General features: G+C 46.6%; 1 protein-coding gene across 5 annotated transcripts in view; it reads left to right on the top strand.

Annotated features, from left to right (window-relative positions):
* The window catches only part of LOC149340955 (sodium-coupled monocarboxylate transporter 1-like), a 97,693-nt gene that overhangs the window by 41,864 nt on the left and 28,682 nt on the right, over positions 1-27,147 (top strand). For 3 of the 5 annotated variants that reach the window (XR_016283680.1, XM_089549893.1, XM_089549894.1), the window contains exons 2-5: positions 10,850-11,134; positions 25,255-25,446; positions 26,155-26,223; positions 26,292-26,343. Coding sequence is in view for 4 of the 5 variants with exons in the window: in XM_089549893.1 (XP_089406019.1) it covers positions 10,988-11,134; positions 25,255-25,446; positions 26,155-26,223; positions 26,292-26,343 (460 nt within the window). In the remaining variant the exon portion in view is untranslated. Of the gene's footprint in view, positions 1-10,749; positions 11,135-25,254; positions 25,447-26,154; positions 26,224-26,291; positions 26,344-27,147 lie in introns of those variants that run through there. The other 2 variants (XM_089549895.1, XM_089549896.1) reach the window with 2 other exon arrangements.

The raw sequence follows: 27,147 nt of genomic DNA, 5'->3' as shown, positions 1-27,147 counted from the left end.
TACCCTATTACCAGACGTTGATAAGAAAATTAGCTGTAAATTTGAAATGAAGGATCTAAAATGAACAACTTCTAAATTGAAGCTACAAGATAAACCGCATAGCGCTCTTTGGAAATTACAAATTAACGGCTCTATATCGTGTATGTGTTTTTTTTATAACTGTACGCAAGATATTAGTAAACAAGCATCGGAATGTAGAATTAACTGAATTTCTTTCCCTCACAATGCATCGGTTTCGACTTCAGCCGCAGGATACCACGTACAAAATGACTGGAGGTCGCTTGAGGAATGTACGTAAACTGGGATGTAAAAGCTGCTTGTCCATTTGCTGCGACTGCTCCAGGCGGTGGCTGACGTAGCAGTTTGAGTCAATTAAAACAATGAAGCAGTGACTGTTACTGCTTTTGTGCGCCTCATATGACCTCAACTCACTTTGTTCGTCGTGGTGGAACTGGGAATTATAGTTTTGGGGCGTCTAACGTCCCAAAGCGTCCCAGGCTGTGAAGGGTGAATTAGTGAAGGGCTCCGGAAATTTCGACCACGTGGTGTTGTTTGACGTGCAGCACATCACGCAGTACACGGGCCTCTAGAATTTCACCTCCATCGAAACTCTACCGGCGAGGCCTGGAATCGAACCCGCGTCTTTCGGGTCAGCAGCCGAGCACCATAGCCACTGAGCCACCGCGGCGGCAGAACTGCGAATGGTTCCCCTAGTTGGACTAGCTAAGATTTCCAGCAAGCGCTCCTTGCTGATCAAAATAAACAGGCAGGTATGGTTAGTAAATAGGAATTTCACGTCGTGCAGGGAGCTCGTGCAGCGAGATCAGAGCAGCGGGTGCCACTGGCCACATCAGGAACCATACACGTCCGATTATTTCAGTGTAAAGACTGGTTCGCATGGAAGCGACTGAAAATCGAGTAGCACAGTGCTTCAAAAATTTTTTAACTTGTTGGAAGAATCGCCGCTCTGACTGCTGGAGCAGCCGCGATGGCTCTATATAGCTTTTGCGTCGCAGCAACAAAGCGTTTTCACTTGCATGTGAAACAGGCTTTACCCGAGCGCGCGGCGGTGTTTTGCGGGCCTCCGTCAGTTGTAGAGAAAAAACAACGAAAAACTTGTTCTGTCTTCCCAATTTGAGAGAGAAAAAAAAAAAAACTCTCCGGGCGAATGAAGTTTCCCTAGATAATACAAAAAATCCTTTTTCCCCTAAACAACGTCCAAATTCTCTAGATCTAGGGAAAAACTCGTAGGGTTGGCAGCGCTGTGTACAACACTCCGTTGCGACATCCCTATGTTTTTTTTTCTTCTTAGACACCGACCTTATGGATAGGCCATATGATAGATCGCAGTTGTGAGCATGTTGTTTCTTCCCACCTTTTTCAATCGATTGTTTATCTTACAGACGTCTATGGCCACATTCCCTGGAAATAGGTCTGGCGCCTACATTTGATCGTCTGCTCGGGCTTGCCTTTAATCCAAGTGTACTGTTGCGCTAAATTTGTTTTCTGTTCTTAGGTTCGGCCGGTGCCGCCCAATAGTTCCTCCGTAGTTCTCTTACAATCAAAATCATTGATATTTTAATAAATACTACGTCGACAAAAAAAAGCAGTCATGACCGAGTGGTCTAAGGCGTCAGTAAATCACGGAGAGAGCCCGCGCCGGTGTGATTTCGAAAGTCTTCCTTTCGATTCGTTTTTTAGAGCGCAGCTCTTAGGCGCCCGTTTCTGCGTTTCGCGGCGTCGCCGTTGCCGTCGCAGTCGCCGTTGTCCGTTGTAACCAGCATTGGATGCCGTTTAAGCTGCGAAAGCAATGGAGTGGGAGCTTGGAAATGAGAAAGTATAGTGAACTAGAATACTCATCTAGTGGCGCGAACGGAGGCGCGCGGCAGCGTAGCGGCTGAAGCAAAACGCCGCTCCTCGCCGCAAGGGGCGCCACTGCGCCTTTTACTAGCCCTGCGCCAGCCTGCGCTGCCGCTGCCGTGCTGCTTCTCACGATCAGAACGGCTCTCCGGGCGCTGAACCGAAGTGTTTTCTGTGCGTTCTACGTTTCGGCGTGACTCCTCGAGATGTGAGTGATCCGGAGAAAATCGTATTGCGTGTGTGAAGTTGGTGCTATATATTACAGAGAGGCACGATGCCGAAAAGGAAGACGGAATCCCATTGCTTTGCTCCGGGCTGTCGGAGCGGTTATCCGGGAGCTCCTAAGGCGTCTTTGTTCGCCGCACAGTATTTTTACCAGGAAGAGAACATCTGTGTAATATATTTTCTACATTTCAGGTGTCACTGAAAAGGGTCCGCAGAGCCATTGCTCTATATGGCAAAAATGCTGCATTACAAGCCTTGTACGGGATCACATCTAGCCACACCAACCCAAACAGTTTTGAGGTTCAGAGGGTGTCACATGCACTGTGGCATCAAGTGACAGCCGGCTAATATTTTATATAGCTGGTTATGTCGCCAGAAAATGTGGCCTGAAGACGGGCTGTGAAAGCTGCCTGAATTTGCTTTTGCTGACAAAAGAGGCGGCTGGTAACTAAAACCTAGCCCCGTTCACTCGCACGAAAGACAACGGTGGTCTTCTGTATCCCGCTGCTCGCCTCTACAAATTTGTAGCTGACCTAAAAAAATGCCTTCACGACATGTTTTAGCCTCCTAGAACTAAATGCAGACAATATCGTTGATATTGAACAGGTGGTTAAGGCAAAAACAGAGCTTCGGCTTGGTTGTCCTGACCACTGTGAGAATGCGGCAGCAGAGCTCACTGCTTTTTATATAACAACCCGCCTTCAATTTCCGGAGCCCTCCACTACGACATAGCCTTAGTCGATATGGGACGTTAAACCCCATAAACCAACCAAACCAACAAACTTTTTTTATGAAAAGCATCAATAGCAGCAACAACCGGAAGCGCCAAGCTAAGTACCTGAAAAAAAGTCGTTGCACTTAGATCTCCGAAGCATCTTGTTAGGAAAGCAACAAGCCCAGCCTTGATTCCGCGGATGACATTGCTATGTAACCTAATTTCGGCTGATTACGACAATAATGCGCCTCCCATCAAACCAATATTCGCTTTAATTTTCCTTTCACATGTCTGCACCTTATTAACAAATTAGAAACACTGCAAAACAGGGCCAGTCGATTCATCGCGCGTCAGTACTCGTGTTTCTCAAGCGTGACCGTAATAAAAGAGAACCTTAACCTTCCTACGTTGGAAAGCAGACGTAAGATATCACGCCTTGCCTTTTTTCATAAATTATATTTTGACCCCACACCCTACTCCGAACCACTAATTAGGCCTGCCATGCGCACATTTCATCAACTTGACCACAATAAAAAAGTCGAACCTCCATTTGCGCGAACTGACCCAAGTCAGATTCTCGTTTCTTTACCTGGCGATAAGAGAATGGAATGCCCTCCCCCATTCTGTAGTTAACACTATTGATCGCGACCAGTTTCTTTCAATACTAAAAGATAGTGGGGCAGAGTAGGTATGTAAAATTTACCTTTTTATTTACCTGTCGTCTTTTGTTCTTTGTATATCTTTGTATTTGTATTGTGATCTTTGAATTTATGCATTGTATTTTGATCTTTGTATTTCTTTCGTGATGTCCCCCCCCCCCCCTATGTAATGCCCAGGTGGGCCTTTAGGGTAAATAAATGAAAAAAAGGGTACAATGCTCGCCTCCCGTGTCTTCTCAACTTGGCATATGTCATGCATACATTACAAGACTTGCCGAAAATTGGGGTGGAAATATTTTCAATCGTGAGTAACATTCAGTGAACAAAATATGTTTCTGAGGCCGCCTAACCGCCTCAGAAAAAAACTGACTTCTGTAAACTAGATGACACGTAGGCGCGCGGACAGATGAATGAGGAATGTAGTTTTCTATAACTGTAAGCCGCCGCGATGGCTCAGTGGTTATGGCGCTCGGCTGCTGACCCCAAAGGCGCCGGTTCGATCCCGGCCGCGCCGATCGAATTTCATCGGAGGCGATATGCTAGCTAGAGGCCAGTGCATTGTGCGATGTCAGTGCACTTTAAAGAACCCCAGGTGGTCGAAATTATCCAGAGCCCTCGACTACGGCGTCCCAATAGCCTGAGTTGCTTTGAGACATTAAACCCCATAGTACCAAACTATAATCGCAGGTAAACAAAATGAGCCTGGTAAGATATGCATCTAGACAATTAACACCCACCGGCAAAACCGTGAGCCTCTCTGATTGCCCGTTCTCGGTAGCAGACGGCATGCAACGACGCAGTTTTTCATCATCGCCGAACTGTCCAAGGGGCACGGCGGGAAAAAAAAAGTGCCTCTCAGGTTACTTTGAAGCTAGTTGAAGCAAATGGCATGCATGTTTATTAACTACAGGCGTATTAGAGCCCCACACCTACACAACGACGTGGAGAAACATACACAAGCTCCAAACGGAGCCGCGACGCCGCCGCTGGAAAAAGTTGCAGTGGCGCCATCTGGTGGCTTCTACGCCAAAGAGCACGCCCGCGCCCTTCCGTTCGCGCCACTATAGTATTCTAGTTCACTATATGAGAAAGTAATAGCGCAACCTCCTCCCCTACTTAGCAACCGGCGCGCCAGTGGGGGGCGCAGCTGTGCATAGCAACCGTGACGTCACACAGTAGCGGCAGAACGAGCGCGCGCGCGTCGGCGGTGGCAGCTGCACCGCCGCTCATTCGCCAGACGTCTCGTTGCAGTCGAGTGAGTGAGACGCATGGCTGCGAAGCGGCCCAGTGATTCCGCGCCAAGCGGTCCGAGGAAGCGGCAGTGGGTTGACCACAAGGCCTTCGCCAAGCACACTTTAGAATTTCCGAAGTGTCTTCGGTATTTTTTTTAGGGGGGGAGGGGGGGGGGGGGCGGTCTTGGAAAGCAGAGGGTAAAATTTGTAAATTGGTTTTTGAGGAAAGGAAATGCGTAGTACCTCTCTCACACATCTCGGTGGACACCTGCACCAGAGAGAAGGCTACGCGGCGCTAGTGACAGATGTGCGCTGCATGCTTTGGCATTGACAGCGTTGTGCCAGAAACGCTGCCACCTACCAGGGTGGCAGAGTGGGTGGGTACTTTAATGTAGGTATAAAGAGAAGCGGGAATTTCTTGCCACTTATGCGGGAGAACATCCCATTCCTCTCGCTCGTAACGGCTCCCACAGCTGTGACAACCTCGCGAAATACTTGCGCAGACCTCGTCTTTGAGAACCAGGCATTGCTGCAGCAAGTCGAGCATATATCCATCTATTTCTCCGTCCACAAAGCTTCCTTCATGGCAATTAAGAACTGTTATTGGATTGTTTCTTGAAGAATGAATATGTGTGAAAGATAACAAGTTGTCTGTAATTGTACATGCATGTCTTGCTCGAATTTTTTGCCTTAATCTATCGAAAAGCTGAAACAGTTGATAAGCTGCGCTCAAATTTCGCATTAGGAATTAAGGTAATCGTCGGAATTTTTTTTCAGTATACCAAAGAACCTCGGGCGGAAATTTGCTACAGTTTCGGGTTACCTTCTCTTGCCTCTGTTCTGGGGTGGTGTTCGAATGAGGTCACGAGGGAAAGATGGGCTAGTCGTTGTTTCATCGTATTATAAAAAGACTTCTCTATTCAGGCGCATCATTTTTCGGCTCTGTTAGGCTGCCTACCAATAGAGTGTGATAATTTGGTCACATTCCGCTAAATTCACACGTTACAGCTAAATACTTGTGCGAAAATTTCCTGATTACATCGTCGATTCAATCAACATCACCGTTTCCAAGAAAGACATGGCATTGATTAACGGCGCTTACAACTCAGACGGAATGTTTCAAGTCGACGAGTGAACGATATGCAGATTGTTTCATGCTACGTTCGGCAATATTATTTCAGCCCAATCTATTTGATCTACTCACTGTAATTTTCACACAGGAAAAGCTATATAATGCAGCCCTGTTCACAATGCAGATGTGAATGCACTTCAACATTAAAATGACCAAAAATACAAAACCCACAGTGTGCCTGAGTTAGCAATCGAGGTGTTGAAAACTGAGAAAAGCTAATTTTCACTTTTAAAAAAAGACACACTGGTGTACATGAGCACACTAGCGTCAAACGTTTAAGTCGCTTTTTGGCATTTCGATATTACAGCACAATAGCAATTTTAATTCCACGTGTATGTGAAGAGCACATTTTACGCATTCTAAGTGAGCGAAACAAACGAAAAGCTCTGCATGTGTTACATCACAAACTGCTCTCTTTCTTTTTTCTCTATGAGTGTAGCGAATAGGGGCAACGGGCCGCTGTTCACACTCGGAGCATACTTGCATGCTCCTGTCTGCACAGTAAAATTAAGATATTTTATGCTCCCACTATGCATTCTTGTAACCTAATTTATCAGACTCTTAAGTTTTCCGAGTAACCTTCAGTTACAATTGAAATTTACACATTTTTTCTTCATCCTTCAACTTCCATAAAAGAGCAACGCGCACGTTGTGGCAATTTATGTCGTCAGCTTAAAACGACGTCCGTCAATAAGTCTGTGCTACGGTGATAGCATCACAGACAACCTTATGCGACTAGGAGGTCAGACTGCGAAAGAAGTCGCCAGTTAAGCGTGAATTCTGCTAACAGACGTTTGGACTATATGCAGCAAGCATACGCCATTTATCTCCACGCAGGAGCACCCCTAAGTGCTTGCGAAAGCGGAAATGAGGTTATGTAAACAGGGTAGGTACGAGCGCTATGCGCTGCAAAAATCTCCACACAGAGGCAGAAGCGGCATTTCAAACGCTACCACGAACGTCGCTGCGTTTTCTTGGCTGTTAGGGTGCCTGGATGGGCCAGTGCCGTTTCAAAGTGGCATCGAGCTCTCCTATTGGTGGACTGATGCAGTTATGTGCAGCACGTGATCTAGATTTTACAGTGTAGCCACTGTGTTCTCAAACTGCGCACATGGTTACGCAAGATCAACGTAGAGATCGAGTTCCGTGTGCAATATACAGCGCACGCACGCACGCACGCACGCACCACACTCACGCCGCGGTGGTTCAGTGGTTATGGCTCTCGGCTGATGACCCGAAAGACGTGGGTCCGATCCCAGCCGCGACGGTCGAATTTCGATGGAGGCGAAATTCTAGAGGCCTGTGTTCTTTGCGATGTCAGTGCACGTTAAAGAACCCCAGGCGGTCAAAATTACCGGAGCCCTCCACTACAGCGTCCCTGATAGCCTGAGTCGCTTTGGCACCAAGCCAAACACACACACACGCGCACGCATACGCACAGAAAAAAAAAACGACGAGTTGCAGAGATTGCAAACGCATAAGTACCGTCATTATCACCAGGCGAACTTTTGGTGAAATCGAGCGAGGAGGCTTTCTTTTGTTACCGCTAGCAGCTGTGCCAGAACACTATCCTGTGCAAATGAGTAGGATGGGCAAGGGGTATTGCCTGTCGTCTCCACTCACGAAATGACATGGGTCGTTCCTCCTTCCACCATTTCTGCCGCCTCGTCTCCCAAGCACTCTTTCGAACGGTCGCCGCTTACTATTTACCAACTTCTCTGCCTTAGTTCGAGGTCGGCGAAAGCCTTCGTGCCGAATTTGGTCTTTCCACGTTTCAGTCTGCGTTATCGTTGAGCTAGTACAGTTGGTTTCGGATGGTGGAAAAATGCAGGAACGTACGTGCACTCAGATTTCAGAGCAGGGTAACAACGCCAGACGGCTGCAATTCACCCGAATTCTTCAATACATGGCGTTCCGTATGACCCATATGTAGCGTCGGCACGTTAACTGGCGGTAACTTTCTCTAATATACGGCGTGCTATCGTAGTAATCTACACTCCCGATAAACGAAGCTCTAACCTAACTGAAAACAAAGGATCCTAATCAAACCTAATTAGTGAAAACGCCTGAGTCGCAAAACAAAAGGCTCTTGCGTCGGGCATAAAAGGAAAGTAACAGGTCGCGTCAGACTGTTCATAGCCTACACGTGGTAACGCGATCAATTCACCGTTGATCTCAAAGGTCTGGTCAAATGTTTAGGGGAATCCCCCAAGGCGGAGTAGATTTGTTTCACTCGGTTAGTAACCCTATGCGTCCTAATGGGCGCTTTAAGAATGCAGCATCCTTGCCCCTCAGCGGGGTTGAACCCCACCAGAAGCAGTGCTCTGTACCGTTATATGTAACGAAGTGCTCAATCTAAAGCACCGTAAGGCACAGCAGCTTGAGTGCTCCCACCTACTGGGTCATCGTTCTACAGTTTTTGATGCCCGAGAGGCTGACCCAAAGTATAGCGAAAAATCTTCCAGCAATGTTCTCGAATAGCAGAGCGACATATGGCAGAATTTATAGCTTTCGTATTGACTGAGAGTTGCACGACGCCATCTGACCAGATGTACCATTTAAATTTACGCTTGGCAAGTGCAAAGCGTAATTTTTCTTGCGAGCGTGGTTACAAGCGTGTATGTATTTCGACTTTTGCCTTTCATTGTGTGGAGTAGCTGACCGGTCTCTTCAAAACATTGTTTTGCTGAACAAAACTTGATCTCAGTGCCCGCAATACGGCCGTAAATTATCTTGAGAGTATGTTTACCTCGCAAGAGGTAAACATACTCGCAGGTAATGCAGGTAAACGAGGTAGATAGGTAGACATACCTGTCTACCTCGTTTCTTTTGTGTCGTGTCTTTTGCGCAAAAAAACCCAGAATGCGTAAATTATCCACGAGTCAATATATGAAAGAGCAAGAAGTCCTCAGATTCATTTTGAGCAGAAGCTAGCACGCACAAATTCAAATGAATCCATACCAGCTAGTCCAGACGGCCTTTGTACAGTCCCTGACTGTGAGATTAGCTTTAAAACAGCAAGAAACGAGGCTTGTGCAGATGTTCACGATTTATTTTGCTGCAGCGAGAAGCGACAAGATATGAGTTTAGGCAGTCATTTGTTGTAGCTGAATTAAGACGCATGTATTCTGTCTAATCGCAGACATTGCGTATTTCGCGGAAGTGATGCGAAACTGGATAGCCTTGTCAATCATTGGCATTGAACTGATAAAAAGAGACGAGAAGGATGAATACAGACAAAGCTAATGCCGACCCAGACCATGATGTTTGTGATCTTTTATTATTTTCAAATCTGACCGCGCCGAAATTCTTTCTGAAACGTTTTCATGCCCACCGTGCTTTCCTTGTGGTCAAGCGACCTTATCGCTAGCCCCGCGACCTGATCAGGTCAGAAGTGATTCCAGGCATTCTTAACACTGCACGGGGGCTTTCGCCCTATCGTCATATCTCTTTCTTCTGTGCGTGGCCCAGATAAAAATTTCCTTGTTCAGATAGCAACTGAACAGGTCAGATGGCGAGTAGATTAACAAGTTCCGCGTCCTCTTTCCTCAGCTATTCTTCACTAGAAATACAACCGACTTGGACGCAAATCGCTCCCTTCACCCCCGATCCTTTCTCGCTTCGAGAATAAACAAGCGGGTATACAGTGTTCCGCCTCGCCTTTCTGCGACGTGTCACAGAAGCGCCATCGCTTGAAGCTGGAACCGCGACTGACGTGTGGCCTTGAACGTCACGGACAAGGCCGCACCACACACGCTTCGACAATGGTGCGCTTCTCGAAGTCGATCGCCGTTCCGTGAGGAGTTGACGTCACGGGAAGCGACCACGTCTGCGTCACCACGCCAGGCATTTTCACCCCCCGCACCCCAACCCTCTACTGTCTGACCCTTTTCTTTTTTATTTCTCTTCAGACTGACTTTTCTGGCGTTCTCTTTAAGAATTTCCGCAAGGCTTCCAGTATTTCGCAATCGCCGAGAGCTGGGCATCGAGCTCAAACGATAGGTCGAACTAGCGAAGTTACTGCCTCACGCTCGACGGTACTGTTTGCGTTTTACAGCCTCCTGTGAATTACTTCTGCGGAGGTAAGCGCCCCAAACTATTAATACATACCATCGCGAGACCTAAGGAAAAGAAGCCGGCTGTGCGCGTATATCAACAGATTTTCCTCAAGTGTGGTCATACCCTTGGACGCAGGCAAAAAGAAAGCCGTGTAATGTCGATCTCAAAGCTTTTATTCTCTATTTCTTTCATTCCGCAAGTCTGCATCTTCCTAGCTTCAGAATGTGGCGGCGCATCATTTTTTTTTGCGCGTTTATTCAAGCCCATACGTGACAGAGTACTTACACAACTAAATTACCAATAGACCCGCCTCACCTCATATAACCGGCATGAGTACAACACTGATTTAGACGAACAAGTCATGTTGTAAGACTGCTAAGAGCGATAATTTTACTACAGAATTATCGAAGAGGCAACTTGATCGCGGTACGACAAACACTTATCGGGTTCCAACATCACTTGCGCTGCAGTAATGGTGCCTAGCGTTTTGGTTACATTTTTTGTTAAACGTTGGTTATAATCGCTGGGCATTACATTGCACGCGGGCTCTGTCGGTCTAGCAATCCGTCAGGGTGGTGACATCTATTTTGCGCAACAGGTACTTCCCGAGCTTTTTCCTTGACTTCCCTTTATTAAATCGCCCTCGCGGTACAGAAGACACACCCCTGTATTGCAATACGGCCCCGTTTCGAAAGACGGGAGAACCGCATACAGCGCGCGCGCGCGTGCGGTCACCCGTGCGCACCCGAAGCTCCGCTTGTGTGACGAGCGGTGGAAAGGGGAACAACCGCGCTCTGACGACAACGCGCAGTCCCTCTGGAAAGAGCAAGGAGCCGCATCTATCTCTCCGATTGCTTCGTTCTTGCCGTCGCAGTTTCTCTTAACGCACCTGGGACTGCGAAAGAGGAGAGAAAAAGAGAGAGGAAGAAAAGTTTCTTTTTTAACGGCGCTCTTCGCACTTTTGCAGCTTAGTGCGCGGTGACGACGACCCGGGTTTGGACGGGAGCGGACGGAAGGAAGAGAGTGTCCGCTGCTTGGTGCCCATCTAAGAGCGTCGAGTGGTGAACGCGCTGGTTGGTGGTGCCTCGAGTGTTGCGGTTTCACCATGGCCGTGCGGTACTTCGACGCGGCTGACTACTGCGTGCTGGTCGCCGTGCTCGGAGTGTCGTCGCTCATCGGCGTCTACTTCGCCTGGAAGGATCGGCGAAGCACCAACAACAAGGAGTTCCTCGTGGGAAACAGGCAGCTCCATGTGAGTTGATCGAACCGCAAGGGTTTTTTTTTTTCTTTCACTAGCTCAGAAGGTAGAGCTTCACTGTTGCCTGCGTAGTGCATCCGTAAGAGGTGAAGAGACGTATATATTTAAACGCCAAAGAGCACCAAGCGAAACTTAAAGGTGTCGTACAATGTTGCCTCTAATTTGAGCCTAAGTCACCTCGCCGCTTCAGTGGGCTAGGCGGAAGCCCCAAATGATGCAGTTCTGTGGTCCTCACTGTTTTGGCTGACGAACTTCGTAAGCGCCATGGTGCGAGGTTCTTACTCATGCCACGCCAATATGAAGAAATACGTAGCAGCCCGGCAGTCCGATCACGGTGCAGGGCGCCGGGCAGCATTTCACGAAACGCATCCCAATGAGCACCGCCAATGGTCAGCGAGGCTACTCTGCATAAACGGGCTTTTCAACTCCGCCCGTCGCGGCACTGCGAAATAAGGCCCCGACTTCTAAGCACAGTACACAGCTGGACGGTTCTTGCCTTTCATAATAAGCCCCCGTCTAAATACACAGCTTTTGTTTTATTTCTAATTTCAGACTACCAGCCGCTTTATAAAATTTTCAGCAGGGCATTTTGTTTCGGGTCATCCTCCTTAGAATTATTTCTCCAGCTGCCGAGACTTAATAGAATATACACGTGTCTCAGTGATAGGGTGCCGTTTGCAGCCGGACTATACAGCGGAGTCAAGTGGCCGAACATGGATTTGGATTCTCCGAGCATGCGCTCGGCTACTGGAACTGGCGTTTATTGCCGAAACAAAAGAAAAACTAGAGCTCTTGGCATTTCACAATTGTTATCAGAGCCGCCTTTCTCGGGTAACGCCAGCAAAATGTATTACGCCTTGCAAGCAGGCCCATTCATCCAGGCTGGTTCTTAGGGCCCTCCTCAATCAAAATCGGCAACGCGAAGAAAGAAAAATAAATTTATGCACTTTATAAGTCAGTTGAAAGCTCACGTCTTCCTTCTGCTCTGATACATGCGATTCCCACGTGGTAAACTGCAGTCAGATTAGAGATAATGACCGATGCTGGAGATGCCCCTCAAAGATGGCCCTCCAGCCAATGGCGTCGACCGATTTTCATGACGCCGTGGTTAATCCGGTTAAACCATAGAGTTTCTTACTACTACCTAGAGGGAAAGCTGGCAGCCCGTCTATGGGAGTTTGCATGGCGACCCCTCGAGACCACTTCAGCCACCATGGGCGCTCAAAGCATCATGGGGCGGTGAGCTACTTGTTGCGGAACTGCAACTTTTGGCCAAAAAATAATGCAAAAATAAAGCTCTTAGATAACTAAAAACGTCCTAACATTCAATATCTGGTCTAATGATTGCAACAAACGAGCAGAAAAGCATTTAAGTGCAAAGTTTGCCCAAAATAAGAGACGACTCGCTCTCCTATTGGCCAAGTAATGAACGCTATAAAAACTAATATTTCGTAATTAACAAGCGCACTTTTAAAAGTAAATATGTTTTCAAAAAAAATGTTGTTGCTTAGACACTTTAACAGGTTTTTTAATGGCATTTTGGAAGAGTAAAACCTTTTATTGGCGTCGTGTGTCGTCGCGTTTTCACTACTATGGTTTTTGCACACTGCGGTCGCGCGAAAGTCGTCTGCGCACACACGAACAACGTTTTTGAAATGAAACGTCTGAGTAGTACCACTCTGTGTTCCCGAAAAACTACGACTGTCCCGCAACAAGTAGCTCACCGCCCCATGATGCTTTGGGCGTCCATGGTGGCTGAAGTGCAGCGCCGCCAGCTTTCCCTCTAGGTAATAGTAAGAAACTCTATGGGTTAAACTGTGGTTAATCACCAGGGTGAATCGGCCGCCCGTGCAATTTCACCCTGGCAGGTCCAAGGGGATCGGTCAAGAGGGAGATTCGGTCGACACCATTGGCTGGAGGGGTTCCTTTGAGTGGCATCTAGCACTTCGTTCTTGAGTTGCAAACGCCAGGTTCCGCCGCCATCTTTGGGTCCAGAAAGCACGGCGAAAGCCTGGCTGTTCCCCTACTCCGCTTGTTGTCAACCGGTTACTTTTTATGGCAATGCAGCCCAAACTAGTCAGAAAGGTTAGACAATACTGTAGGTTAGTGGTGCCCATGGGTGAATGGTAGGGAATGGGGTGCATGGTCGCTGGTGGTGAAGAGGCCACTACCCACAGCAAGGGGACAAAGGACCATTTCCTGCCTAGGATCTGCTGCATCCAAAGATGGCGTCCATGACGTCACATGAAAACTCTCTATATGTGGATGCGTACATGGTGCTGGAACGAGAATAGAGGAAGAAAATTGATCGCCTCTGTATTTCGAATGTTTCGATGGAAATTCCTTTTCGGACTGTTAGTACTGAGCAACACGGCAAGAAGGCGCCTGTGATTGTCTTTCTATTTGGTCTCACCTGAAATAATTCGTACCTGTTTCGCATTAAGAGGCTAAACACCATGTTGTTAGTTACTCATTTTCAATTTAACGGCTTGGCTTCGAGCTACACAGGTTGCCCGCACATAGGCCAATGCACAGCCTTACCAACAGACCTTATTGAACGGCATGGAGGAAGGCGTTCGAAAGTGAATATTGGCTCCTCTGACTGAGAACGCTAACGTCGTGGTCGCCTGCAATAAAAACCTATTTGCAAGCAGTGCGACCTAGTTCACAGAACCAGTGCCGATCCTTTCTCATAACGCTCACATTGCCTGTAACTAAGCCTGGTTATCAACCGCCCGTTACATTTACGATACAAGAAAAACAAAACGTAGTCACGTTTGACTAAACTGTCACGTTTTGTTTTCTTTTCTATTGTGAGACTTTAATGAGGACAATAAAAATGTAAAGCTTTCCGGAAAGCCCGTGCCACTTAATGCTCACGGGCTTCAACAAAATAAAAAAATCAAAGCAAAAGGACAGCTCTAAAGAATAATTTCGGACAAATAGAAATAAACAAAAAGAAAGTTGTAAAGTGAGATGGTTTCTATGAATGCAGAGTTTCCTCGCTGAGCTGACTTGAGGTTCCAGTCACTCATCCCTCATCATCAAGAGTAATGCTATCTGAGGCTTGTGTCCTGCATCAAGTTATATCAGACATTTGCGTAGTGTTTAACGCAGTCCAGTTGCGTATGCATCTTAACTATCCTTCCAAGATGATCATCTAAAATGTATGCCCATGAGTGAGAACATTTTTTGTACTCTTCGAGCCCTCAATGCCATATCCCGGGGGTTAACGTTCGTAAACTAAGACCTGGTTGCCGTCCTCATCAAGTGTATCATTACTGCCTTGAACAGCCCCTATTAGCGGCTGCGAATAAAGAAGCTTGCTAACAAACCCGGGGGCTTCGTTTTATTTGTTTATAGCATACAAAGTTTCACTGAAACCTGAGTTGAGAAGTGCAGGAAACCTCAGATGTTCCCGCTGTATGCAGCGACACGCGCAGAAAACATAGTAGTGCCCGATAAATAGTGCCCGATAAATAGTGCCCGAGCTGTCACTGTCTCTCTCAGTTTGCTGATAGCGTATTCGCACATCGTTTTTATCACAGTGCTGCTGTCGGACAAGAATTTTCTTGCGAATTGTCATGCCCAGTAGTACGCCCAGGTTCATTTCTTGTCGAAAGTGTAACGCTACTTGCAGGCGCCCGATCTTTCTGGTATTCAGCAGAAATGCACATAGGTGCGATTTTTGTGGCCGGATCTCACACAAACAATGTCGACGTTCAGCTTTCAGATAGAATGTGCACTATCATATAGCCTCCACTATCTCGTTCAATGTGTTTCGCCAGTGGCTGTCAGATAATAAAGCGAAGAAAACCAGGTAGCCGTGTACCAGCCTGATAAAAAAACTTGGAATCAAACTATCGACATACCAGTTTTGAGAAGGGCTCGTGGCAGGCTTAGCTACTAGCTGAAATTGCTTTTCTTTTTGCCCGCCGGCTTAATTGGTCCAAGCAGTTCCACTTCAAACTTGTCAACTACAGTGACCAATACACTTTGGTTTGGCTTTGGTTTGTCTTAGTGTTGAGCTATAAACCCGATAGCTCATCAGCGTGTTGCTGGCGCTGATGGTAGTCGATTTCAAAAATGACAGAGTGTTCTCGGACATCAAACTAAAGATCAGACAGAATGGCGATTAATAGTCTAGGAGTCTCGAGGATAGTCACTCCAATGATCAGGTTAGGTGGTCTTCACTCTGTGCCTCCACTCTGAGAAAAATGTTTCTTTGAAACCTAAAACAGCAAGATTTAGGGCGTTCTTCTCCATGAAACCTCTAAATTTGGCTTACGTAAAGGAGTATCTGCACCTTACTTGAACACTGTCCATATAGGTAAGCCGCATTTTTAAAAAACTATTTCGTCCCCGTCTAACTCTTTGTGAATCTCCCAAAGGTATAATATAAGCGGCGCCTCTTCAGACGCTAACAATATCAATGATAGTTAACGGCTGTTGAAGCAGTCCTGAATGCACGTTCCTCTTTCTCAAGCACGGGATTGGCTGTACGCTCTTTTTTGTTATTCTGTGTCGGCCGGCGCATTTGATACCTTCATTTTTTTCCCCATTATAATCTAAAATTTATCAAAACCAATTTTTTTTTTTAAGTGCTGATTTCTAGCCAGTGTTGGAAAGTTGTTGGCTGGAAGGCTTGCTCGCAAGTAATATTTCGACAGGGAGGCGACGAGTTTGCGACGAAGACATTCCGTCACAAAGGAGGCAGCGCAGCAAGCGCGGTAGATCATGAACGCACGTATAATACGACAGAGGCTCTCGACTGAGGGATGGATTCTCCGTATTCCGACACTCAGCACCGGAGAGAAGCCGCGCTTCGGGCTACAAGAAGCGAAAACACCTGCACGTCTGCTACCCGGCAAACCCGCACAGTCAGCACGAAGTGGCGTGCTTATTGCAAGTGAATTCACTGGCGTGATCGCATTTCTGCAGAAGTGTGTTGAACACGTGTTCTAGTCTTTACCACACATTCCAAGCGAGAAGGGAGTAAATCTAGTGCAACTGCGCCGCTTAGTCCTCGCGAAGCATGTTACTCCTTGAGGACACTACCTGTGGGTGATATTGCGTTTGCAGTTATTTTCTAATGGGAGTAACGGGTGCTCTTTCAGGGACGAGTAATTTTTGCGACACATTGGATTCTAAAAATACTGGCCTCCGTAATATTTTGTCTGTTTTGACTTCGAGTGCAGCTTCAGAGGAATGTATATTTCATACAGTTGTGCGTCAATGTTCGTTGCTTGCGTGTCAGCTGGTTCCAGCTTGCCCCTAGTGACGCCCTCCGCAACTTATCCCTCCGCAAGCTGTGGCCTTTCGAATGTGAACTACGCGCCCGCGTGTATGCTAGGTCTTTGACCTGACATGACTTATTTTTGAACACCGCTTTTTTGCAGGTGAAATATTCGTACTTTTTTTAATCTTTCGGAAATCCTTCAGTACCGGTCATCATTCGTCAACATTTCGCTACGAAATGGCAACCTTCGTAATGTAACCTATCCGCATTGTAACATCGTTCAGCAGTCTTTCCTTTCTGATTTCATTCAGTAGAAACTGAGATGGAGTAAACTTTTTCCCGGAAACATTACTTAATGGTGATCTTCGCAATGTAATCTTCTGTCAGTAAGCTTTTCTTTCGGGCAGATTACTGAACGAAGATCGTGTCACGGAAGGAAGATGAATAAGCGCACCGAGAAGTACGAATTGAGGAGGCTACTAATAAGAGTACACACTATCAGAAGATGACAGCAAGCGCTGAAAGCTCGCCCAAGCGCACAACAGAGGTTTGGGGGTGCGGAGAATGGTGGCTTTCGGTATAGAAACAACGCAGTTTCTTACTGCTGTGCGATAAATAGGCACAATCTTTTACCGATGGGTAAGACCCGGGTTGGCCACAACACTCCCCCATAAAGTGGCAAGCTGCCCAACCCATAGCTCTTACTCGATGGTGTAAGAAGCGCGAAAGATGCATCACAAATGTGAGCACATAACACCTGTAACACGCTTGTCGGTGTGTGTGTTCCCGCTCAAATCAAAGGTACCATAAGTCACAACATCAAAGAGTAAGCATTCACGACAAGATTAAATGACCAGTCACATAGCATTTAGATCTGCTCGCTTTCCAAGAGCGATACCCCATTTCTCTTTCTCTATATTTCACCCGCTGGATGCGAGTCTCTGTGAGAATAAAAAGTAAAAGAGCTTTAATATTAATTTACAGATAACCAACCTATACTATATTCGAATATAAGTTAAGAAATTAGTGTTTTTTTCCGTCGAAGGACCCGCTTTCAGCCAATGGCATCGGCTGATTCTCCTGTCACCGCTAGCGTGACAAAGCAGGGAGTGGTAGATAAAAGGGGATAGTTTTTTTTCCTCTATGGTCGGGGACAGTCCCCGCTCTCCCTTGTAGCGCCGCTCTCTGCATTGTCACGCTAGCAGGATCATAAGAATCGGCCGACGTCATTGTCTGGAAGGCGGTCTTTCGACGGGGAAAAGCCGCTGCCTTCTTGAGTTGTATCCCACTGTAGCCCCCATTGCTGCCTTGCTTGCGCTAATATTAAACCATCTACACAAGCGCCCGCTAACACGGACCGCAAAAAAAAAAAAAAGTGGTGAACGACCTATTGCCATCTAATTCCTTTTTTTTTTGTGCACAGCTCAAAGGCGCCTAACGTTCTCAGTCCTTCGACAGCGATTCAGGACAATTTACACGACTGACACTGAGTTAAGGGCGGCTTCCCGCTTCAAGAGGTAGTGGTCTTCGCCGCTGTCAAGGTGTCTACCTCTGTACACGTGGTAAACGAGCGGTGGCAATGTTCGCGCTGTTGGGCTACCGGCGACCGCTCAACTCGCATGCATGACTAGAACAGAACTCACCCCGTGGGTATGGGTGGCGTCGGCCTTGTGGTAACGAAAGCACCATGCATCTTTTTTACCTATATTCTTAGAGTAAAGGAAGGGCGGTGTTTTTTTTTTTTTTTTCAACGCAATATTTCTCTCCTCGCTAAAGGGGCAGGGTGCGGAGGTCGGTCCCTGCCATTTGCAATCCCTTTAAACTTACCTATTCTTGAGTAACAGCCAGCACAGCTGATCCATATGCACTAGCAGAGAAGTGCAAACGTGATGAAGGCTAGTTAAGCTAGGCAGAGATTAATGGGCTATGCACACAACCGGTACACTGAAACCTGTGCAGTTGGCATTCAGCGCGTTTTGGTCCACTGCGATATAGTATTCAAATCTATGCAACGCCGCGGTGTTTTTCAGCACAGCATGTATCAGATGACGCGTATACTAAACGCGCCGCTACTTAACCCATAATGAAAAAACCTATGAAGATAAAAGAAAAACGACACTAGCACTGTTTTATTTTTCTGGTCGCCCCAAGCTTTTAGGCTTATCGAGTTCAGTCACTCGAACGGCGAGGTCGGATTTAAATTACCGGGCATGGAACCCGGCGGGAACTGGTGGGCGTTCATCTAACGACTGTATAATTGCTTACTATTTATACTGATTAATGCAGTAAGCTGCAGTGCGTTTTCGTAAATGTGTGCATCCTTTGAAATTGCTTGCTTTTTCATTGCCTTCTCTCTCGAATCCGAAGCATAAGACAAATACACTTTGCGCCCTCTGTCGTTGGCTGGCCGCGCCAAGAGGCGCCCACCTTGAGGCGAGATAAGCCATAATATCATAACTAAGGTTACTAAGAATGAACCAAGGTGATATGCGCAAAATTACCATGCCAACGCGGTGACGCATTCAAACTATGAAATTAAAGTAGGGAGAAATAAAAGTAGCGCATCTAGTTCGCTGTATTCGAGGTGTTCTCTTTCGGCGCATGTAATAGTATAAGGGATATTGTTAACAAATTCACTCTCCGCAACGACAAAGGCCAACTTTTTTAAAATAGCTGTCGCGGTGGATCAGTGGTTATGGCTCTCGGCCGCTGACCCGAAAGACGCGGCTGCGATCCCGGCTGCAGTCATGGAATTTCGATGGAGGCAAAATTCTAGAGGCCCGCCCGTGTACTGTGCGATGCCAGTGCACGTTAAAGAACCCCAGGGGGTCGAAATTTCCGGAGCCCTTCACTCCGGCGTCCCTCATAGCCTGAGTCCCTTTGGGACGTTAGAGTCCTATAATGCGATTGAATTTCTGAAAATTTCGTAAGCCCCTGGCGTATACAAATGTGCAAGTCCAAACTATGAAAAAGTCTATAGTTCAAAACCACGCAAAATAGCGCGCTTGAAGCATATTTAAAGGCACTCTTTGCGGCGAAAGCATCTATCGGTTGCATATAAGTTTTCGCCATTGATATACTGGCGCGATATCTATACTCAGAGGCTGTGGCGTGGCCGAGGTCACGAGATTGGACCCTGGTCGCAGCGGCCGAATTTCTAAGGAGATGAAATGTAAAAACGCTCTTGTGCTGTGCGATTAAGTGCACGTGAAAGAAGGAGCTCCACGGGTTCGGAATTGATCAGGAGCCCTCCGCTATGGCGTCTCTCGTATCTCGTGCGCAGCTTAGTGCCGTTAAACCTCTCGTGGCACTTACCATGCACCTCGCTAAACGCAGCTGCATTAACTCGACTACGCCGCTTTTCTCGAGCCCAGGATCGTAGATCAAGGTCACTTTTTCGAAGTATGGTTCCATGAACGAGCGCCAGGCTTCTGGATCAAGGTTTCTGAGTTTATATTCGAGAAGGTCAGGCACGACTCAGCGCCTCACTTTCGAGAGTGCTTTCAGGTTTCATGACAATATCAGACACATTATTTTCGACAAGACCAAAGAAAATCTGAATGTTGGTACAGCGAAATATGCTTGATCTGGGTGTGTGAGAGAAAAAAAAATTAATGCAAAATTTCAGAGTGTTATGTATAACAGCTCCTTTTGCAAATAACGGCCTAAATCCAAGTGTTCCTACTCTCGTCCAAATGTAGCGATGGCAGTTTACCTGTGAAGAAAGAATTAAAACGTTTATTGCCTTAATACTGCAACAAGCGAAAAGCTGCTATATGTCCGCGTTTATTTCAGCAGCACTGCCTGTATGTAAAGCGCTACAGCTGCTCGCGTACAGCGTTGTTATTGAGACTTCTGTTGAGTGCACAAAAGAAATGTTTGGGAACAAAAGGCTTTGGTCTGTGTCTGGCGATAAAGGAGTACCGAAAAATGTTGGGAGATCGTTTTTACTTCTTCATTTATGGCCTAAACTCCATGTTCTTCGAAAATGACATCATCCTGTTTGTGTTGAAACCTGATCTAGAGCTAGGCGTGCATATTTGAAAAAAAAAAGGCACAAAATTGTCTGTTCATCTAAGCAGCCATTGACGAGACCTTCAAGTTTAAAAGAGAAAGCAACGTGAGAACGGCATCGCTCCCAAATTTAGAGTCAATGCTTAGCGCAGAACTTTTATCCGCGTCGCAAATTAGCCGAACGAGAGTTCATCTAGCAGCGAGACTGAAATTCCGTGGGACGCTATAAAGCAAAATGCAACAGCATATCCGGTGCTTATAAGCAGTACTCCGCGAGTCGATTCAATACATCCTGACCGGGCGCTGTTCGGTTAAACGCCAGTCTATATGTAAGCATTCGCCACCAATTGGGTCAACAGGCATGCCACTGAAATGCGCGAGCAACTCAGCACGCCTAGCAGCCTTCAACACGCGCTTACGCTTCAGCCTGCAGTGCAAACCTTGCGACGTGGCCCCAAGATCACTGAACCTTCGTCAGCCTCTGAACACCAACTTCGGGCGCAAGGTCGTGACGAAGGACGAGCGGCAGCTCCTGCATGCCCACAATGTCAAACATAAGTGCACCTTCAGGCACCTACAACAGGAAACTTTCTTTTCAGAACGACAGCTAGAATTCTATATGAAGGATGTCTTTCCTGAGATACAACTCGCTGCCAACGGAGAGAAGATGGGAACAACAAAAAAGCACGAAGTCTTCATAAAAAGAAAGCTATGCAGTTTGCTGGACTACAAAGGAAAGAAGTAAAAAAGAGCAACCCTAAAAGTTCAGTGCCTATAGTTGTAATATCATCACTGGTATTAGGGGGAACCGTCGGATAAACCGAAGATTGCGCCATGGAATGATTCGCTAGCCTTCTTGATGAAGCCTGAATGAAACCGGTCGGCAATCTTAAAAGAGTGGTCACTTAAGCTCCGCCTTAAGAGCATGACGCGATAGCGTACTGGGGTAATTCCCATATATGCGGAAGGCCATTCTATATTTTATACATACATAGGCCCCTGGGAGTCCTCGTTCTCTTCCTAGCGCAGTGGTGCAGTGGTGCAGCGGTTAAGTGCGATGCGCCACTGCCCTGGGATGGCAGGCGCTTATAGCGGTGTGCTTTTTGTGGCCCATGTTGCTCTTCCCGAGCGACCAATCATTAATTTAATGGACACCTACCACGATGAGCAGTTTGCTCACTATCCGATGAGCAGGTTGTGATGTCGCTGCAGTCATGAGACCTATAGGTGACAAACCTGCCTCCTGGGTTGCTATTTTGGCGTCACCTGCCAGTCATGCTCGTGATGTTGCACACACGCCAATATCCGGCTTTACCTAGCAGAGTGAAGCTGTCGCTTCAAAAATGAAGAAGCCCCCTCGTCAGCAAATAACATCCGCGAATAATTGTAAAGAAACGAAAATATCGCCATCCCACCCGCAGACAAATTAAATGATGTGTCTGCTGTTCTCGACAGCTCCGCGCACCACAGTAAAATGACATGTTCGCGGCCGCGACGAGCTACTGTAAGCTGGGCAATGACCCGACTTCAAAAGTAAAGTAAAGATTCAGAAACTTCTCTGACATTTTCAAAGGCCTCCAGCCCTTCGAAAGAACGCTTTGCTACAGGCGCCTTAGTACTAATGGATCGGTTCACGCGATATACGGCTTGTCAAAAATTCGCTAAAGTGGAATGCAGTTAAGGTCAATCGCAGACTCAACAAGATCGCCCTTTCCGGCTTGCTGGGCTATCAGCAGAAAGTTTTGGCTACGTTGGTAGGAAAAACGGCGACTCAGATTAAGAATTCAAAGAACTTTATTGAAACGAGAATTTCTTTTGGTTTGAAAGTTTTGAACTCTTGTCATTCGGTGTCCGTTCGCTGCTGACGAATATTTCGGTTGACCTCGCCGTAGATACCTGCAAAAAGCTCCCAAAGAATGACCCATCTTTTACCGATCGCACATACTCGAACGCCACAGAGACCAGCGAACCCCTTCACTTCTGCTTTGCCAATACATGTTTATAAAAGCAGAATTTTTGGAAACGCATTGGGAGCGTCAGTCTCAGTCACGGCTGCTACGCTAAAAATGGAGGCTCTTAAACACAAAGCCCTAAACTCGTTCACGCCATGTCCGAAGGCGTTCTTGAGGTACTTCGACGTCTGTTCTTGCATTTTAGACAAGCAGCAGCCACAAGACTTCCTTGGAGACCTGAATGCCATGGACATCCATAAATTTCGCCTTGGAAGGAAAAGCGAATGGTCACCTTTCTTTTTTGGACGTGCTCATAAATCGCGGTGCGCATCGCCTATTGGCTTGGATCCTGAATCGGCCCACTATAGAGCCCATGAAAAACGATCAGCGATTGAGTCGCTGGTCAACTGTGCAAGAAATATCAGCTCCGATCTGGCATGCCTCGGTAGGGAACTGAAGAGGACGAAATGAGATCTCGAGCGAAACGGTTACCCCAGAAATTCTGTCAGCACAGTGATGAAAAAACTAGAACGCACGAGGGCAGCACGACAAGAGCGGCAAAGTTGAAGCTAGCCGTGCAGCAAAGAATGCGATCTCGAAACATGTGCAGACTGCCGGTCACTATGCTCGGGGGCAGCTTTCTTTGGCTATGCAGTGGAAGCTACGAGAGCTATGCTCAAGGCTTTCACAAGCGCGCTCTTAATACGCGCTCACGAAGAAGACAGCCGTTTAAGCTGGTGGTGGTGGTGAAAAATGTTACAGTACGCGTTCTTGGCTTCCCCTGCGTAGCCACGCAAAGCTGACCCCGATCATAGATAGGCTAAGATAAGGCTGGCATCGTTTCACCAGAAAAAAAAAAAAACCTTTAACAAGACTACATTAAGAGTCCGTAACTGTCAACACGACGGCCGAAACATATCGCAGGAATCAAGGCACATTTAATGATAAGATTACGAGGGATGCAGAAGGCTATATAAGCCCCCTTTTTTCAGCAACAGCTTTACTGTAAACAACTGTTCCGTATGGAACATAAAAAGTCATTTTCGTTCGCTTTTGGCTTTGCCAGTGACTAGTCTTCACCTTGTTCGAATAAATTCATGTCAGGGTAGGATGACGTTTACAGCAATTTGCTCCCCTTTTGATAATTAAGGTGCACCGGCCCAGAAAGACACAGGAGCAGAAAGAATGAGAAAAACGCTAAGTTGATGCATGATTTCAGCGCTGCCCATGGGGCGCTGTGCATTCAGTATGCGCCAGCCGGCTGCTTCGCAACGCACGCAACTGCTGCGCGAAAAGCAGCTGGTTCTGCGCACCTGTGGCATAACTTCGCTATGAGTTGTGACGCATGCTGTTCCCCTTCAGCCCATCTTTCGTTAATAATGATCCGTTTTGTTTCGAAAGTGCACTGCGACAACACCACAGACCATCTGTGCTTCATGGGAGCGCCATTTTCAGGCAGAGAACAATGAGGGCCTAACTCCTACAAGGAAAGCAACGAGAATATTGACCAGCTCTCATTGAGGCAAGCAGTAAAGCGAGACACCATTGACAACAAATGGAGTAATCCGCTACGCCTTCCTAATCCCGCGGCATAATTTAGTCATTAGGCCAGACAATCGGGCGCCACAACGAGTCTGGGAGCGCGAAGCCGCGAATGACATCCACTGAACGCAACAAGGCACGAAGGAATCTGCGAAGAAGATTGACCGCGTGCTAATGATGACGGCAGCAATAAACCTCGAATAATTCCGCCGTTAAGGGTGCGATATATATCACAACGTCTTCGCCGTGCCATCATCACGTCTACAGCAAGATTGATGACATGAGCAAGGACTGCAGGCGCAGTCCGCTTTCGCATTAACTTGCACGCATTTTCTACGTGTGCCAGCATTGTGGACCTTGGATGTCGCATGCATTTCCTGTCCGCAGCCGTTACTGTACAGCGGCCGCACCTGTGATTCTTTTTGTTCCGTTGCGTCCACCGTGAGCTGTTCTTTTTGTATAAGTAAGGCTTTTCAAAGACCTTCTGCGGTCTTCGTAACCTTCACAGATCATTTCACGTGTGCAGGAAAGGGAGAGTGAGGGATGGCTGGGAAAAAAGCAGAAAAATTTTCCTTTCCTGCAATAACTGCTCCATCATATATACCATATGATGGAGCAGTTATTAAAACACACTTCCGATCTCCTTTCTTCCTGGTCCACATCTCGGTCGCAGTATTTCATTGAACTGATCGCATCATGTCTGCCGCAGTCATCGTTTAGTTATTTCAGCAACAAGAATACTCTGCACATATGTCTTTACCGCGAAAGAGTGTTCCATCGCTATATGTCTCACATTAGATATGGAGATGGCCCTGAGTTAGGCTTCCTTTGTAATGCTTTTTCAAACACTACGACTGCTTCACGTTATGCTCTAGGAAGCCGAATAAAATGTAACACTCGAACATCTTGGAGCGGCCAGAAAGACCACCGCAGAAGAGACAGCAAGGTCCATGCCACCATGCCGATATGGATTCTCTTTACTTTTTATTTCATGCCGGATATATTCGGGAGCTGCCTGGAAAACTCACTGACGCAACAAAATCACTCATGCGCCTTAATGGTATTACTTAATTTTCTAATCCTTAAACGTTCTAAACATGAGACACTTATTCAATAAAAGCGTTGCAGTATCCAGAATGTATATGTAAGTACTTTGTTACGGATGATAGTTCTGTTAACAGATGAAACACTATTGTGGCCGTTAAACGTGCTACAAGGAAATGAGTGTTTTCACTCCAAATTCAGTGACTATAGTCCCTGAATTTCGCTTGGTCATTGCTGGAGAATAAACACAATCGACTGTGGACGTCAGTGATGAGACGAGCTAGCACAATCACTTCTTTTTCTCGTTTTTTTTTTCTGAACAGGTGTTTCCGGTGACGGTGTCCATGATGGCCAGTTTCTTGTCCGCAATCGCCATCTTAGGTGTTCCTTCAGAAAGCTTCGTCAATGGCTCCCAGTATATGGTTAACTTCATCGGCGTCGTCATCGGCATCTTCTTGGCAGCTCATGTTTTCCTGCCCGTGTACTACGAGATTGACATGATCAGTGTGAATCAGGTAGGGCATGTTGTTTTGAGTGGGGTGGAAGAACAATACAAACGTACATGCTTCAACAATATTAAAAGGAGAGCTTAATTTGCAACCCAAAATCAAATTTCTTTTTCCATTGCATTGATCCTAAAAGAAAAGAATATGTTGAAGGTATCTTTTGTATGGAAGAGACGTACACCGAGAAAAACAAACAATATCTTTGTGCCGTATGCTTGAGGAGTAATCGTTGACTGAAAGCCTATAATGCATTCGTTTTTATACTGATTCGACCTGTACATGTGACGACACAGCGCTCGTGGCGTCTCCCGTCTCCCTTATGCCTTGTTTTCTGCTATGCTTAAGCATGAAGTTCAGTTGGGCAGCATAGAAAGCTTGCATAATTTTAACAGCTAAGCAAATTTCACGTGGCAATAACAAGTCCAAATCGGTGAGCTGATTAGACCAACAAGCCTGGATATAATTAATGTATACTTTTGATTTGTCTTTAAGGTCTGTAGCAAGGAAATACCACATAAGGACCACTTGGCAGTTGCGAATGCAATAACTATATTTCGCACATGTTTCTGACAGGATTTACTTAAATCTAGTGCTAATTTGAGTTACAGGCTGAGTGCTTGTGACTGATCTGTAAGTACCGCAACAATGACACATAACCGTAATAGGAATCTTGTTGCCGACAAAACATATTCAATTATTTTTTCGTTTTTTGCGCAGTACCTGGAGAAGCGGTTCAACTCCGTGTTGCTTCGAAAGGTTGCTTCTGGAATGACCGTTGTGCAGATGGTAATATCCCGCAAATCCTGGTGCATGCAGTTAGAGCAACGATAATGTTATAATCATTTGCGTTTCAGTGTTTCTACATGGGCGTCGTCCTGTACGGACCGTCGCTGGCACTTGGGTCGGGTGAGTGTCCCTCTGCATTCTCCTTTATCGGTGTTGTTCGAGACATAAAGGAATAAAAAAAAAAACATCATTAGCTGCGGAAGCAAAGCGTACACTTGGAGCACGAATAAAAAAGAAAGTGACGAGGCGCACCCTCACTCTATATCAATCTCTGCAGTTTAAGAAGAATAATTACGAAATAAGAAAATGAGTAGTTCCGACAGCACCTGGAAACAAAACCACACCATGCGAAATAATCTTTGGAATATCATTCTACTTTTTAACTGCATTATTGTTGTCTGTTCCCCCGAGTTCCCCCGAGGCGCTCGTAAAGTCTGAACAGCGTGCTTTAATTACAGAGTATGATTTCCGTATGCAGCAACTGTAACTTACCGGTACTCAGCTAAGGGGCAGAACGTGGAGTCTAACGAAAAGGGTTCAGCTTAAGTCAAGAACAACGGAGCGAGCTATGAAATGAAAAATTAATAGGTGTAACGTGGCAGAGTGGGTGAGCAAGCGGGCAGAGTGGGTGAGAGAACAAACGCGGCTTATGACATAGTCGAAATCAAGAGGAAGAAATGAGCTTGGGCAGAGCATGTAGTGCGAAGGCAAGATAACCGCTGGTGCTTAGGAGTAACGAAGTGGATTCCAAGAGGGCAAGTGTAGCAGAGGGCGGCAGGAATTTAGGTGGGCGTACGAGATTAAGAAGTTTGCGGGGATACGGTGGCCGCAGCTGGCAAAGGACCAGGTTAGTTGGAGAGACATGGGAGAGGCCTTTGCCCAGCAGTGGGCGCAGTCAAGCTGAAGATCATGATCATGATTTTT

This window comes from Amblyomma mixtum, chromosome 6 (genome assembly GCF_055824585.1).
Source record: "Amblyomma mixtum isolate Tamu chromosome 6, ASM5582458v1, whole genome shotgun sequence".
Taxonomy (NCBI): Eukaryota; Metazoa; Arthropoda; class Arachnida; order Ixodida; family Ixodidae; genus Amblyomma; species Amblyomma mixtum.
The sequence above is the reverse complement of the archived record's forward strand: the minus strand, read 5'-3'. Positions and strand labels throughout refer to the sequence as shown.